The sequence below is a fragment of the Protomyctophum bolini genome, assembly GCF_963924005.1.
Source record: "Protomyctophum bolini genome assembly, chromosome: 1".
Lineage (NCBI taxonomy): Eukaryota > Metazoa > Chordata > Actinopteri > Myctophiformes > Myctophidae > Protomyctophum > Protomyctophum bolini.
Window position 1 is genome coordinate 41,084,327 of NC_137862.1, and position 14,885 is coordinate 41,099,211.

The following is a 14,885-nucleotide window of genomic DNA, read 5'->3' on the forward strand; positions in this document are numbered from 1 at the left end:
GAAGTGGAAATTCGCCACAAGAAGGGGACGGACAATGTCCTTGCGGATGCCCTTTCCCGGGTTTAAGGTGCTCTCTTCTTTGAGAAGAAGTTATTTGGGGATATAACTTCTTTTCGGGAAGGGGGGTGTCACGACTATGGTCGTGTGTGGTTATGATTAATTATGAGTGTTATGATTTATGAGTGTTATTTTGGATTATAAATATATATATGTTTATTGCTAATAGTATATATATATTTATATGGTGGTATATTGTTATAGTATATATATATGTATGTGGATTATCTTAGGCCTAGATGTCTTCTAATATATATATATATATCTATATCTGTGCAGCAGTTGTTATGAACCTGTATTAGACTAACTCTCCTCCCATGCAGAGGATACTAATGGGTTTTCAGACAGACTGATTGTCATCAGCTGTGTGGCTGGGGTAACCCTGTTGGCCATGACCATGGAGGTCTGATCAACCTCCCTGATTGGCTGACGGTCACGTGAGCGAGCTAGCGGCCGCGGCTCTCTCACTACATAGCCCATTCATGCCCAGCCCAGCGCTGGGGAAACACTTCCAAGGTCTTTCCCCCATCCGTCGTACTACTACTACATGTCGCCAACTGTTTTGTTCCTTTATTTTGTGAAGCTGAACTTTTGTTAGACAAGTTATTCCCTTCGGAAAGGAATAACTTTAGTTTTGTTTTTGGATTCCGTTTATTATGTTCATGCGAGTTAAAGAGCCATTTATTTTGTAAACTATTGTTGATTCTTATAATTTATTCATTATACTATTGAATAAATCCTTGTATTAAGGCCTTGGTTTCCGTTTCTCTCATATATTACATTACCTTTACCCCTAGACATATGGTTTTGTAACAGGTGTCTGAAAAATCAGTTCATCAGGTTATTTTAAACAAAACCCAACAGTTTGAAATGTTTGTAGATAAACAAAAAATATATAATTAGGTATTCAGCAACTCAAAACACTGAGGTTCCACACGTAACCTTCACTCAAAACCACTCGTCAAACCATGATTTCATGTCAACCGTTTGCAGTTTAGTGAGTTACCGTGCGCAGTTCATAAATAAAAATGTTGTACCACGGGCTTGTCCGTGCCCAGTAACAATGATTGTTCCAGATCCACAACAAAACAAGCGCCTGGAAATAATAAGAGGGGAGAGCGTATCCTGGGGGAGTTCATTAAAAGGGTGTGAAGAGAGACGTAATGAGATGATGACTGTTAAATACTGACCTTTGACAGAGAGAACAAGAGACAGACTGGGAGAAAAAGAGAGAAAATGCTAAATATAGGTACAGAGGTTAGAGCTGGGAATTGGCAGGTATAACTCATGACGCACACTATCCTGATACAGGAGTCACGATACGATACCATACTTTAGCCAATATGACTAAATTGCTATAAAAGGAAAAGGAATCTTCCAAATGTGGGCTTTGAGAGTGGCAGCGGTTAGCTATAGTTTCACTGCCATGATTCGAGAGAGAATGATATTCATTAGGTCATTTTAACATAGCCTCAATAACTATATCTCTTTGATCTCTTTTAATCCTTATTCCACTTTTGGAGGTCGGTCGCCCTCTCTCCCAAATGCAGTGTTTAATATTATCCATTTGTCCTTTCTCTATTCTTTAGTTTTTCTGGCCAGATACATATAGATAATTGTTCTCTATTGAATGTGATTTTCCGTATTTATCCGTCTTTTGCTTTGCCAGCAAGCATACTGCATTTCTGTGTTATGCCTACAAAGCACCCACTGGAGTAAATTGAATGGAATTGAATTGAGACTGAGAGAAGATGAAAGTGGCGTCATTTTACCCACTGCTTTGTTATGGCAGCATCATCGCACATAATATACAACGCACATAATGAACAGATTCAATCTTGTGGAAGGACCGCAGCCACAGAAATGACTGCAAGCAAGATTTCAAGATCAATGTATAATCTATAATGAATCTAACTTTTATGCAGGTTGGAAAAAATAACATGTTACAAGTAACCGCATGGCTTTGTGAAAATTACTTTGTGAAACTGCTTATTCCATTTGCCAGCTCCTTCCTTGTAGCTAAATGCTGAAGGCAGATGTTTCTCTCATCATATTATCTGTCTCCTAGCTTCCTCTTCCATACAGACAGTACATTCAACAGTAAGGCAGGCACTAGGGCCTGGGGGGCCTTGTGAATGAACACTGTATAGGTTTAGTTTCTACTACTTATACAGTATAGCTGAAGGCCGGCATGTTGAAAAAGTAACATAATATATGGTATAATATATGTTGTGTTTTACTATAATATGGTATAATAGGTAACATGGTTTTACTATTGTATAGTAATATGATACATGGTATGGTTTACTATTCTTATATAGTACACAATATGCACCACGGTTCACCAATGATACTAATAACAATTGTAGTTAATAATAATAATAATAATAATAATATAATATAATATATATGATATGGTTTACTATACTTATATAGTAGGCCTACATAATATGTGTTGTGGTTTACTAATAATGGTCTACTTAATAATATATGATATGGTTTACTATACTTATATATTACATAATTTATATAATGTATGGTATACTAGAATTATATAGTACAGTACGTCATAGTTCCCCTTTTGTAATGCCCTTTAGTCTTCACTGAATTGGTTTATGTTTCCACAGTGCTTTAGTTCATCCTCCAGCTCATTCTGGTAAGAGAGAAATTAATCTAGGTTTTGCGTCATTGAACTTGGACAGTTGCGAAAGCCTCAGCCTCAGTTATCTAATTAGGAGGAGATTGTGTCACAAAATAAGTGCTTGTCCACCTTGGCCAGATTAAATAATTTGGTTACCTTGTGGTAATGTTGGTATTAAAAGTCAAAAGGAATTGTTATGCACATCCATGTGAAGGACAAAAAAAGACACGTAATAAGAATATGTCTCCTTCTCCCAGTAAACTTTATTGTGGAACTCTGCTTCTCCCAGTAAACTTTAATGTGCAACTCACATTATGTTTTGACCTTCCTCAGTCTATCTCAATGCCACACACATACTCTCTATAGCTGTCTCTCTAAACCACAATTTGGCCTGATGTTTGGGATACATGGTTGACTGCAGAGCGCATCATTGGACGCAAAAAAATACAAATCTGACCAGTTTGAAGTGACTGGGTGTTGAAAAAACAGTACTTACGTGCTCATACATGCACACACACACACACACACACACACACACACACACACACACACAAAGATGAATGGCACTTTTTGACTACAGGAACTAAGCGGCGCATGCTGTGCTGTGTAACGCAGCATTTCATGGTTTTGTGTTTCCATATGTTACGGCTTGGACTTAGACAAGGTTCTCAAATCTCATTCCGGCCCTGCTGAGGAGTTGTACAATTAAACCAGAGTTATTGGAAACCATGGGAGGATCAAGCAGTGCTGTTGCTCTGGGATAATTGTGTGACAATTATAATTTATTGTAACATACCACCACATACCACCATCACAACCAAACAGATTGGGAAAAAATTACATTTTAATCCTAAAAAGAAGTTACATAGTGCTGCTTTAACCCTAACCCAAAAATAGTGCTACCTAATTGAAGCATGTACCCCGGCGGCCTCTTTGTATGCGGCCTACAAGCCAAGCAGTTATCCAATTTTCTCCCAACAAATCGCTCATGGTTCTGGCTAGGCAACTGGCAACCATCCACTTTTCCACCGTCATGTCTCCACTCCTCACAATCACAAAATGTTTGCCAATTTTCCCCATATTGTAGCCTGTAGGCGGTGTCAGGGCCATGCTTTGCTGTAGGCAAGGTTAGGCGCCGCCTGGGGCCCCACACAGTCAGGGGGCCTCATGAGATTTATTCTTTCAGCCTGTATGCATGTGCACTACTAACTCAGAGCCAAGCTAGTTATCCAATTCTCTCCCAACTTGCTACACAAATCGCTCATGGTTCTGGCTAGGCAACCATCCACTTTTCCACCTTCACATGCGTCATACATTTCTCATAGTCACAAAATATTTGCCAATTTGACCCTGTAGCCCTGTAGGCGGTGTCAGGGCCGTGCTTTGCTGTAGGCAAGGTTAGGACTTTGTGGTTTTCTTTAAAGGGTGGGAAGCAGGGACATTTCCTTTTAAAAATAATGATGCATATCTTTCAAAGACCCCCTTAAGGATGTCCAGTTAAAAAAAAACGATTTATAAAAAATGAAAGACTTAGGCACAGTTATAAGCAGAACACTAGATGGCGCAATTTCACAATTTCGTTATGTCAATGATAAATGGTGAAGTCGCCACAGCGCACCTCTGCTATGGACAGTATTCAGGTCACGATTGATTACAGAAAAGGTACAGTTCAAACGAAGGTGCAGGTCAATACAAAAACTGATAAAACCATAAAAATGACAGCTCAGTCATAATATATATTCTGTTTGAGAGGGTGTTGTTGGTGTTGTTTACAGGCATAGTGTTGATGCTTTATGCATTGCAAACAATTTGTTTCTAGGCTACATTAGCTGCTGCTGTGTAGTAGAAGAAACATAAAAGCAAGGGCCATGGGGGAGGCTGCGTTCCCTATCGAATCTAGTTGTTTTTTTTAAATCCCATGCAGCTCTGTACGACAAGTCACAGAACATCACTCTATTCGCGACTCCATACACTGCATTAAAACCTAACAGTATGCACAAAAAACAGACCTTGACTTCCTCCACTTACAAAATTGCACTATGCACTGATCAGCATTCGCTGATCATACTTCATTACAACCGGTCCCGGGGGTGACAGTACACAATCTTCCCCGCTTGGATCATGTAGCAGTTTGCGACACCATAGTAATGTAATGTTCTGTATGTTATTCTGCTTTTCGTCAAGCAGCAGACAGAAAAGAAAAGTCATGTCATCATCATCACACCTTGTGCTGCCCGACTGTCGCAAATCAGTCACTGCAGTCTGCAGTGCTGGACGGCGTCAACGTTTTTATTTCGCTAATTTCGCTCATTCCATTAAAAAAAACATAAATATAGGCTAATCGTTTACCTCTACCTGTCCTGTCCACTATTAATCAAATATCAACACAAGAATAGAGAGGTGGGATAGGGAGGGAAAAACATCTCCATAAGACACTGCCGGCTCATACAAAGTCTGGATTTTCGGTGGTGAAGTGACCACCGAACTACAACATGACGTCATGAGCCACGGTGAAGAGCAAACCACCGCTCCAGCCCTTCTCTCTGTTTTTACTCACCACTCACTCAACGTTATTTCAGCTCTGGTCGTCAGCTCACCACCGGAGCGGTGGTCACCTCACCACCGAAAATCCAGACTAGGCCATTTTCACTAGGCCATATTCACTAGTCACCGAAAATCCAGACTATGAATTGGCCATATTCACTAGTCATTTCACTAGTCACACCCAGAGAACACCATTCAGCTTGGGCTAGCTGATCCGCCATGAGTCCGCTGGCTGAAACAGCCTTGTTGCGATGGACACACCCCCAAGCCAGTACCATACAAATACAAGCTCCCTAGTTTCCCTATCGATACAAGAAAAAAAATGGCGGGCGGATTATTTACAAAAAATCCCTCTCCGACGCAGTGGGAGGGATTTCTCTGAGTACTGGCCACTAGCCAGCAACTCCTTCACAAGGCACTCCTTCACAAAAGGCTGTATAGAGCTTCGCAGTCCCGCCCCCTCGAGAGACCCGGAAAATAAATCCCCGTTCAGACTTTTCAGAAAGTATTTATTTAAAGACGTTTACGCCGCGGACAAAGCCAACTCTTGTCGTGACAAATCATGACAATAAACACAATGTTTTGGGCCAAACAAAGAATTAGAAAGTAGAAAAAAACGGCAGGTTACAACACTTTTTTTGTTGTTTTTCTTCTTTGTAATTATTTGCTTGGTCCAAAATATTGTGTTTGTTGTCATGATTTGTCACGACTCCAGTTGGCTTCGTACAACGCTTAAAAGCACACAAATCCCATGTGTGTGCGTGCGTGCGTGCGTGCGTGCGTGTGTGTGCGTGCGTGTGTGACAGAGAGAGAGACGTCTGTGAGTCCGAGGAATACACAGATACCCCCCTCCCCCCGCACGGCATGCTACCTGCCTACTAATTATATTAATGTTGTGCCCATCCCAACTTCCCAAGCTCATCCCTTAACTCCCTCCCCCAGCCCCAGACTGAGGACACCTCAAGGTATACATCAACACTATTAAACACTATTAAATTGAATTACAGTCCTACACTATACATACTTTGGTGTTCATACTGTATATTCTAAAGAAACAGCATTCCATTCCAGGCCCTTAAAACATGGGCCCCCAAACAGTCAGGGGGGCCACAAAGGCCGGAAGTGCTGTGCATAGTAATGACATCCATTTATGCCCACAAAAGGCCTAACAGATACAGAGATCATGAGATACAGAGATTATGCCCACAGCAGTCGATCGGCCATGCGACGTAGTTGTGAGGGCTGCGTTTTGACAATGGATTATGTTGTGACCCACAGACACACAGTCTTTTTGCCCCCGCTTCCCTCAGGCGGGAGGTTGCATTCCCTAAAGACTATGAAGGCCCGACATAAAGGCCCGACATTCAAACTGAATTCCCCACGGCTATCCGGCTCCTCAATGCTGCTGGTGATCCCCCCCACAACTACCCCCCCCGACCCCCTTCCATCATCCCTCCATCCCCACTCAGAGTGAGGTGGACTTGTGCTGTCTGACCTGAACTCTTGAACTCTGCACTTTATATTCATTCACTATTCATTGCACTGTCAATGTTGTTTTTGCTGTTGACCCTCAACACCTTCACTGAAAGGACAGATAAAGGTTTGAACAAAATAGTATTCCAGTCATGACAACGTGTTTTCAGAAGAATAATATTTATCTGTGAAATGTAATGGAGTGAGTCATGAACTTCAATAAACAAACAACATCAATTCAAGTGCAGATACTCTTGAAGAGAAGACTTCTGCACAATTTGACATTAAATAAAAAGCTGTTGAACCATCAAGTGGCAGTGTGCTGGTTCAAGAGCTTTTCCCTCCTTCAGTACAGATACTCCAAAAATGATGATGACCTGAAACAACTTTTGGTTTAATGTACATTGGAGGATAACACAGAGGATTAACTGGATCCAATGGAAAGCATAACTTAATTTAAACGGCACTAGTAACTCAGGTTACAGCTGCGTCAGAATCATGTGAGTTTCATCCAAGCCCCCAGAGCGGCTGGCCAACATTGAAGCCACCGGCCCTACTACTGGTCAAAGCTGGAAGTGCAGGCGGGGCCATGCATTTAGCGTGAGTAAACGCTGCGCATGCTAGGGTTCGTTAGCACTTCAGCATTTTGACCACCAAATGTTTGTAGTCGAATAACAAAAAATGCAGATGCAAATGTAGAGCCTTCTTTCCCGGGGGCTTCAACATGCCACTGAGCAACTTGCATTGAAATAAACAGTGGGGGCGGGGCGGGTACGGCTGGTACAGTCTCTATAGTGTAGCAGTGTTGATTTCGTCGACTAAAACAAAGACAAAAAAAGTTTGTCGACTACCTTTTTTCACTGACGGAAACTAAATGGAAAGTACATGAAAACTAAGCTATGTTAGACCTGCTCCTGACCCTGGCATTGACCTTAGAACAGGAGCTGGACCTCAGCCACTGCCCACTGCTCCTAATAGGTACGAAGGGTCAACTGCAGAAGACACATTGTGTCAAAAAAATATAGCTTAACAGTCAGAATATTTCTGTGTCACTTGCCGATAGGCACTGCACACAGAAACATAATGTATAATACCGCTATGTAGAGTCCATAGAGTGAAGTGCAGCGTTGTTGTTTTTTAAGAGATGGATAAGGGGCATATTATATTAAAAGAATAATGAAATGGCTACCAAGATTTCTGCTGACGAAGTCAGCAAAAATCCTTAGCATGTTTGCAAAATGCATACATTAGCTAAAACCAAGAGCTACAGGCATATAAAGCTTTACACATGTGCGAGCGCGCGCGCGCGCACACACACACACACACACACACACACACACACACACACACACACACACACACACACACACACACACACACACACACACACACACACACACACACACACACACACACACACACACACACACACACACACACACACACACACACACACACACACACACACACACACACACACACACACACACACACACGTTTAACTGTTTAGTATGTACTAGTACAAGGCAGAGATGCCTCCAGGTGGAATCAGTGAAAGACGTGGGAGGTTATAGCAGCATGTGTCTTGTGATCAGCTTGCAACATTTCGTACCCTGGATGCTAGCATAATCACTTTTATGTTGTTTCACGCCGTCTAACTTTTCTCACCACTTCTAAAATCCTAAACAGCGCAAAGAATTCTCAGTGATTGAAAATGCAATGTATTTCAGTGGACGTTGAATCAGAGTAGGATTGTAGTGAAAAGCTACCTTTTTCAACCTGTGTCTGTTTTGCTGCATTAAAAATCCAGTGACTTTTAGCAGCCTGTTATACCCCGAACACCCGGGGGTATTTGTAACCATTAAACACCCGGGGGTATTTGTAACCATTAAACACCCGGGGGTATTTGTAACCATTAAATCAGCCTGTTATACCCCGAACACCGGGGGTATTTGTAACCATTAAATCAGCCTGTTATACCCCGAACACCGGGGGTATTTGTAACCATTAAATCAGCCTGTTATACCCCGAACACCCGGGGGTATTTGTAACCATTAAATCAGGGCGCCCAGCGATTTGCAGCTACGGAGCCCTTTTCAAGGTGCACAAGGCATCATCTGGGATGTAGCTGAAGTAGACAGATGTAGCCAAAACACACCTGAGGTGATCGACAACAACGGGAGGTACGATTACTTCTAACGCGACTAGTGACGGGACCGCGATGGGCCGTCAAAAACATAATCTTTGGATAGATTTGGACGGATTGATTTAGATCAAGAGTTATTCACATTTGAAGATTTTCGATCTCATCCACTAAAATGGAGGGGGACCACTTTGGATGACGTCCCAACCCGGAAATGACATCGAATGTTGCCCAACAGGCACTCCCAGCCTGTGGAGCGGTTATGATATCATTAATGTTCTGTGATTAATCTCCGTCCTGACCGCTACCATTTTATAGGACGGAGACCACCGTTTATGCCGGTCAGGGTGTTAAAAGTGTCCAGGGCCAAGTGGCCAACTCGGACAGGAGGGAATAATAATAATAATAATAATAGTCTTTTATAATGAATATTTTGATGATCGGCTCCTTAGTTGCCATACCGTACATAAACTGTGTGTAATATGCTTTTTTTCCGTAATGGGTTTCTGTGCTATAGCCTGCGTGCAGGATTCTGCATTCATTTTATTTATATGTTCCAAACAGATTTCTGTTACTAGGCCTAATAAATATGCTGTATCACAGTATCGGCGCTGTATCCTGGCTAATTGCTGTCAGTTTGTTCATATAACTTGCGTGTGGAGAGGGAAAGTATAAAAGCCACTTTTCCGCATGAAAATGTGTGAAAGTGCACGTGCATTTTCACACTCATTTTCATGCGCATTTTGCAGCGCGCACCCACCCCCTCTTAAGCGTTCAGCACCTGCTACTGTAAATATCTTCCTGTGGCCCTGATCAGCTCTGCAGTTCCTTACCCATCTTCCCATCTGTCAACACTTCCCTCATCACGTCAGCCTGCTGCCTATAGAGTAGACCCTTATCAGAACACGCTCACGCTGATAGCAGCCAGCATGTGCGTGCAGACGTTGCTGCTCAAGAACCTGACCGATCATACGATGCAATGGAAAGGACCTATACCATGGCACCCGCCACGTGTGAAAAAACACATTCCATCATGCAGTGTTCAACTCAGTGCATAGGGTCTTTACAGTGATCTATGGTTAATACACCATTGCACATAAAAACGTCTAATCACAGACACAAAAATTGTGGCACTCCATCTTTAAGGAATGTACTCTGCCTGTGACAAATAGGCAGAGAGAGAGAGAGAGCGAGAGAGATAAAGTAAATCATTCCCTTACCTCATTTTTAAGTTGCCAGGTGATGGCTGTCCGTCGTAGACTGACACGACGTCAAAGTCTTCCTCCAACGCCAGCGTGACAAAGGTCAGCTGGATCCGGTTCCTCTCGCCCGTTATGATCAGCCAGGTGCAGTTGGCGTAGTTGGGATAGCCGTGAGGGAAACCAGGGGACTCGATGGTGCCGTTTAGACCCTGGACAACGCCGCCACATGATTCAGCTGGGAGGAAAAAGACAGGGGGATTAAGTTAGTTGAATCAAATGAACAAAATGTACAGCCACCCGAAGCTTGGACTATGCCTCCCCACGATACAGTGTTTTAGACCGGGGGCAGAAAAATATTGCACAAAAACTTCTTTTGCTTGAAACTTTTGGTTCAAATTCCCAGACTGGTCAAGGTCTGTTGGTTATTCAGGTCTACCAGCTACAGAGTTTGGAGAGCTGTGTGTGTGCAATGCAAGGTGCACCATTGTGTGGAAAATGGATGAGCTGAATTGTGGAAAAATGTCTCATTCTTGAACTGTGTCATGATCGCTGAATAATTTCTGAGGTGCAGTTACTCGTATTTTAGTAATGCATACTAAATCAGGTCACAGTAGACACTTCAGTTACAACTGAGCTAGATCATGGTGAGCAAAAAGGCTTGACCTCCCATGAGATCCTATAATATAGGCTACTACATAACATCACACATGGCATATGGCAGATGCTTTCATCCAAAGTGCCGTACAGTAAGAGTACATGCATTTCTTAGCATGCATGGCCCCAGTGTGAACTACAGCTGTGTTCGTGCCATACCCTGTCCATACGGGCCCAGCATTCACCTCCCATGACACAAACGTACAAGCAAATGCACACGTCACACGGATATGCACATGTCACACGGATATGCACATGTCACACGGATATGCGCATGCACGAGCACACACACACACACACACACACACACACACACACACACACACCATTGTAAACCCTGTGACACATTCACACGCACGCACACGAAGCCATGGATGAGTTTTAACGGAAACGCATGTCGGAGACACGGGTGAGTCGTAACCAGCCACGCATGGGTGGGACTGTTGCATATCGGACTGTTAGTACCACTATGTCGGCCCAACGTATGCACACCGTTAAGTAATGAGATAGTCATTTTCACACTCAAGGGCACAGACATAATTTTGTGACTGACTGACTTTTGGGAACATTGCGTCGACTTATATTCATTCCACATCTCCTTACCCTAACCTTATGAAACTCCAATCAAATGTAATCGGGGACACCACTTTTGTCCGCAATTTGTCAAGCTGACCCCAATTAACTAATTTCATACCCAACACTTGTCCCCAAATGTGGCCTAAGACATGAACACGTAAACACTCTCAGGATACAGTGAGTCGTGTCTCACATTCCCGCCGCACGCACACACACACAGTAAACAACACTTTAATACACGGGAGAGGACAGCATGCATGTGGTCTGCCAAGTGTTGAATCATTAACGAGCAGCTCTAAAATTATGTAGAAGGTTCAGTCAGTCAGAAAAAAACAAGCAGTCAACCGGTCGAAAATGATGCTTCAACTGATGCCAGCGAGAGTCAAATAGAAATTCAACCACAGTAAGTAAACACGATCAATACCACAAAGATGTGCTTATGTTGAGTCTATGCTTTCCTGCATGGCTACAATAGCTACAGTATAGGCTTACAATGATGACATTCTAAAAAGTGAGTGCTGCAAAAAAAAATAAGAAAACTACTGCAATAGTTCCTTTCCCTAGTCACTAATTAATTTTATAATGCAGCAATCAGTTACTTTTTCAGAGCAGGAAAGCAACTGTAACTCATTTCTAGTTTCTCAGTAATTTGCCCATTACCTTGCACCGGAAACGTACAAATTAAAGATGGAGTGCCGTGATTTTATTCCACCCTAAAACATGATCATCAGGTATTATTAGAAGGAGGAAGATTTTTTTTTCAAAAAAAGTGCACAGTACTCAGTGGCCATGTTGCACATACTGTAATATGGGCATGCCTTTCAGAATCACGTCTTCCTGTAATGTGTCCTAATTTATGTCCAAGAGACATCTGCGCTATCTCGACATATCATCTTAATAATCTCATGCTCATCCTCTTTATTTAAATCAGATAATAAATCATGACAGGGAAGGAACATCTGCACAGCTCTGCCTACTGCACTGCACGGCAATTCATTATAGATCAAGAGACATGCATGACACATGGCAATGCTAAAGGGCCATCCATACTAGGAATATAGCGATAAATATAACCATGATGACATGAGTGCATCCACAATGATGAATGAACCTTCTGAAAACAGTGGCTGTGTCAGATCCCCGACACAGATGTTATAGCCTATACTTGTATGCACCGCAGCCCAAACCAGAAAACCAGAAGGGCATGGCTTCACAAAATTCACACAGCATTCACGGACAAACACCACAACAACAACAACAACACCACAGCCAGCTCAGCACGGAAAACACAAGTCATGTGTGTGTGTGTGTGTGTGTGTGTGTGTGTGTGTGTGTGTGAGTGACGTGTGTGTGAGTGACGTGTGTCTCTCTCTCACTCGGATCGCACTGCGACACAGATTCGTGGCATTAGACGTGACACCCGCCATGGTGCGTGATTTGGAATCCCGCCAACGTTCTAGGATAGACCCACCTTACCATGTCTCTGATTGGCTCCCAGGCAGGCATAGTTTTACTGTGGTTAGGGTTAAGGTTAGGTTTAGGTATAGTTTTACTGAGGTTATGTTTAGGGTTAAAGATTTTCACAACCTTTAAAAAAAATAGCAAGCTCTAGTGTGGCACGAAGTGACGTGCTATGAGCTTTTATATCTGCTATTTTTGAATTGCCAACCATTGTGCTATAATGACAGATGCGTGCCCGCTTCTGCCACAGAACATCGTTTCCTCTTCACTAAACGTATGCTCAAGAGGTTTTATGTTCACAGGACATGAGAAAAGCTTTTAAAAAATCGCACTTTGTTGGAAAATGTATACACAAGCTTGCATGTCTGTATTCCCCTACCTGGAGCAGACATGTCGCAGGCAGGCATCAGTCTGCCAACTATTGGTACGGTCATGCATACGTTCTTAACACTGTTTGGCGGTGGCATCTCTGAGGCCCCATACACACATATCAAACGAACATTCTGTGTTCCGTCTGTTTCATGGCCGCCTCAATGCTTTTCCAATGGAAGTCACGTGTGTTTGATCAAACCTCAACAATAGAACTCAACATTATTGCACTTAGTTCCCATGGGGGGTCCGCAGGCTAATGAGTGTGAATTTGGGGGTCCTTGACATGAAAAAGTTTGGGAACCACTGGTCTGGAACTTGGGGTCATGTCATGTGATCAGTGACGTGACGTTGGTGTACAAAGTACACCTTTGTGATGTTATGTGCACGTCACTGATCACATGAACCCCAGTAAATTATGTTGGAATTAGCCCTTCACTAAATCCCACCCCAAAAAGCGATGGTCCAATGCCAATCCAAATAGTTTAGCAACGGTTGCTAAGCAGGTCAAGCTTTCTTCGCTGCTAACGTGCCTATTGGACAAGGATGGGTTGGGGAGGGACTTACTGAAGGGCTAATTACGTTCTAAAAAATCATATTGTCTGTTCTTGCATTATGTGTGTGTACCGTATTTAACGTCTTTCGGACAGTTTATAGTCAGCAAATGTCACGTGCAAGTGACTCTGTGCACACACCATCAGTGTTCGACCACCTGCAAAATATTTTAGAAAAGGAAAGACTTGAGGGCATGATGGAGGCTTTCTTTAGCGAGGTGAATCATTATAATCGACAAGGACAGTAAGAAAATCGGCACAGCTGTGGAAATGCAATCTCTGACTGCCACACACTCACACTGATTTGAAGCAGGCATAATGGGCATGTCTCTCATTTAATTTGATGAAACACCAGAGGTCATGGCAAAAGAGACAGAGTGGTGTTTAAAACACTATCATTTCCTATGTGTGGACAAGCAGAGTGCCAAATGAATGTAAAAGTGCCATTCTGAACAAATAGCCTACAGCTGCATTTAAGTGTGCATTAGCCTGTGGTGGGCCAACCTCGGCAGAGGGTGTCTTGTGATAAGTGGCCGAAACACCCAATGAAGATGTGTCGTACTGGTGGCACCACGGGATCATTGACAATTCCACCCCACCCAAGAGGTCATCTCCAATCCATTCAATTGTTGTGCTGAATATTTAGGGATATTTAACAACCAGTCCTATTAAGAATCCTGTGCTAATTAAGTGTAACCTGGCAAATAGGGCACAGGACACAGACATATATTGGGGTTCTTTATTTCCCAAGAAGTTGGTGTTGGTGTATCTTATTGGTATAAAGAATGCCACAGTTTGGCAAATATGGCATGCAAGCCTGTAACATAAAATAAATCTAAACAAAATACGGTAGTGGCACTATCTACATAAAACAAAGAGGAAAGATACCACAATGAAATGAGATATTCCATTTCAATGAAACAAACATAAAATGACATTAATTGTGAGTTAAACCTAAAACTCACCATAAACAGTGTATGAGGAATGGCCAACTCAGACACTGAGCAAACACTGGTCTCCCAAGATTCACCCTTTTCCACTGAGAAACACATTACATTCACAACATTATAGTAACCTCTATAAAGAGATCAACCTTACAACTTACTTAATGTAGAATTAGAAATTGAAATACAAAGAAGCAGTACTTACAGTACAAAAACTCATATCATATTTACTCAACACAAAAACTCATATCAACCAAGTTGATAATA

The 14,885-nt window shown here is 42.5% G+C and overlaps 1 protein-coding gene across 1 annotated transcript in view; it reads right to left on the minus strand.

Annotated features, from left to right (window-relative positions):
- The window catches only part of LOC308315110 (CUB and sushi domain-containing protein 1-like), a 694,698-nt gene that overhangs the window by 554,558 nt on the left and 125,255 nt on the right, over positions 1-14,885 (minus strand). The window contains exon 2 of the mRNA XM_080762946.1: positions 10,079-10,295. Within this exon, the coding sequence (XP_080619072.1) occupies positions 10,079-10,295 (217 nt within the window). The remainder of the gene's footprint in view (positions 1-10,078; positions 10,296-14,885) is intronic.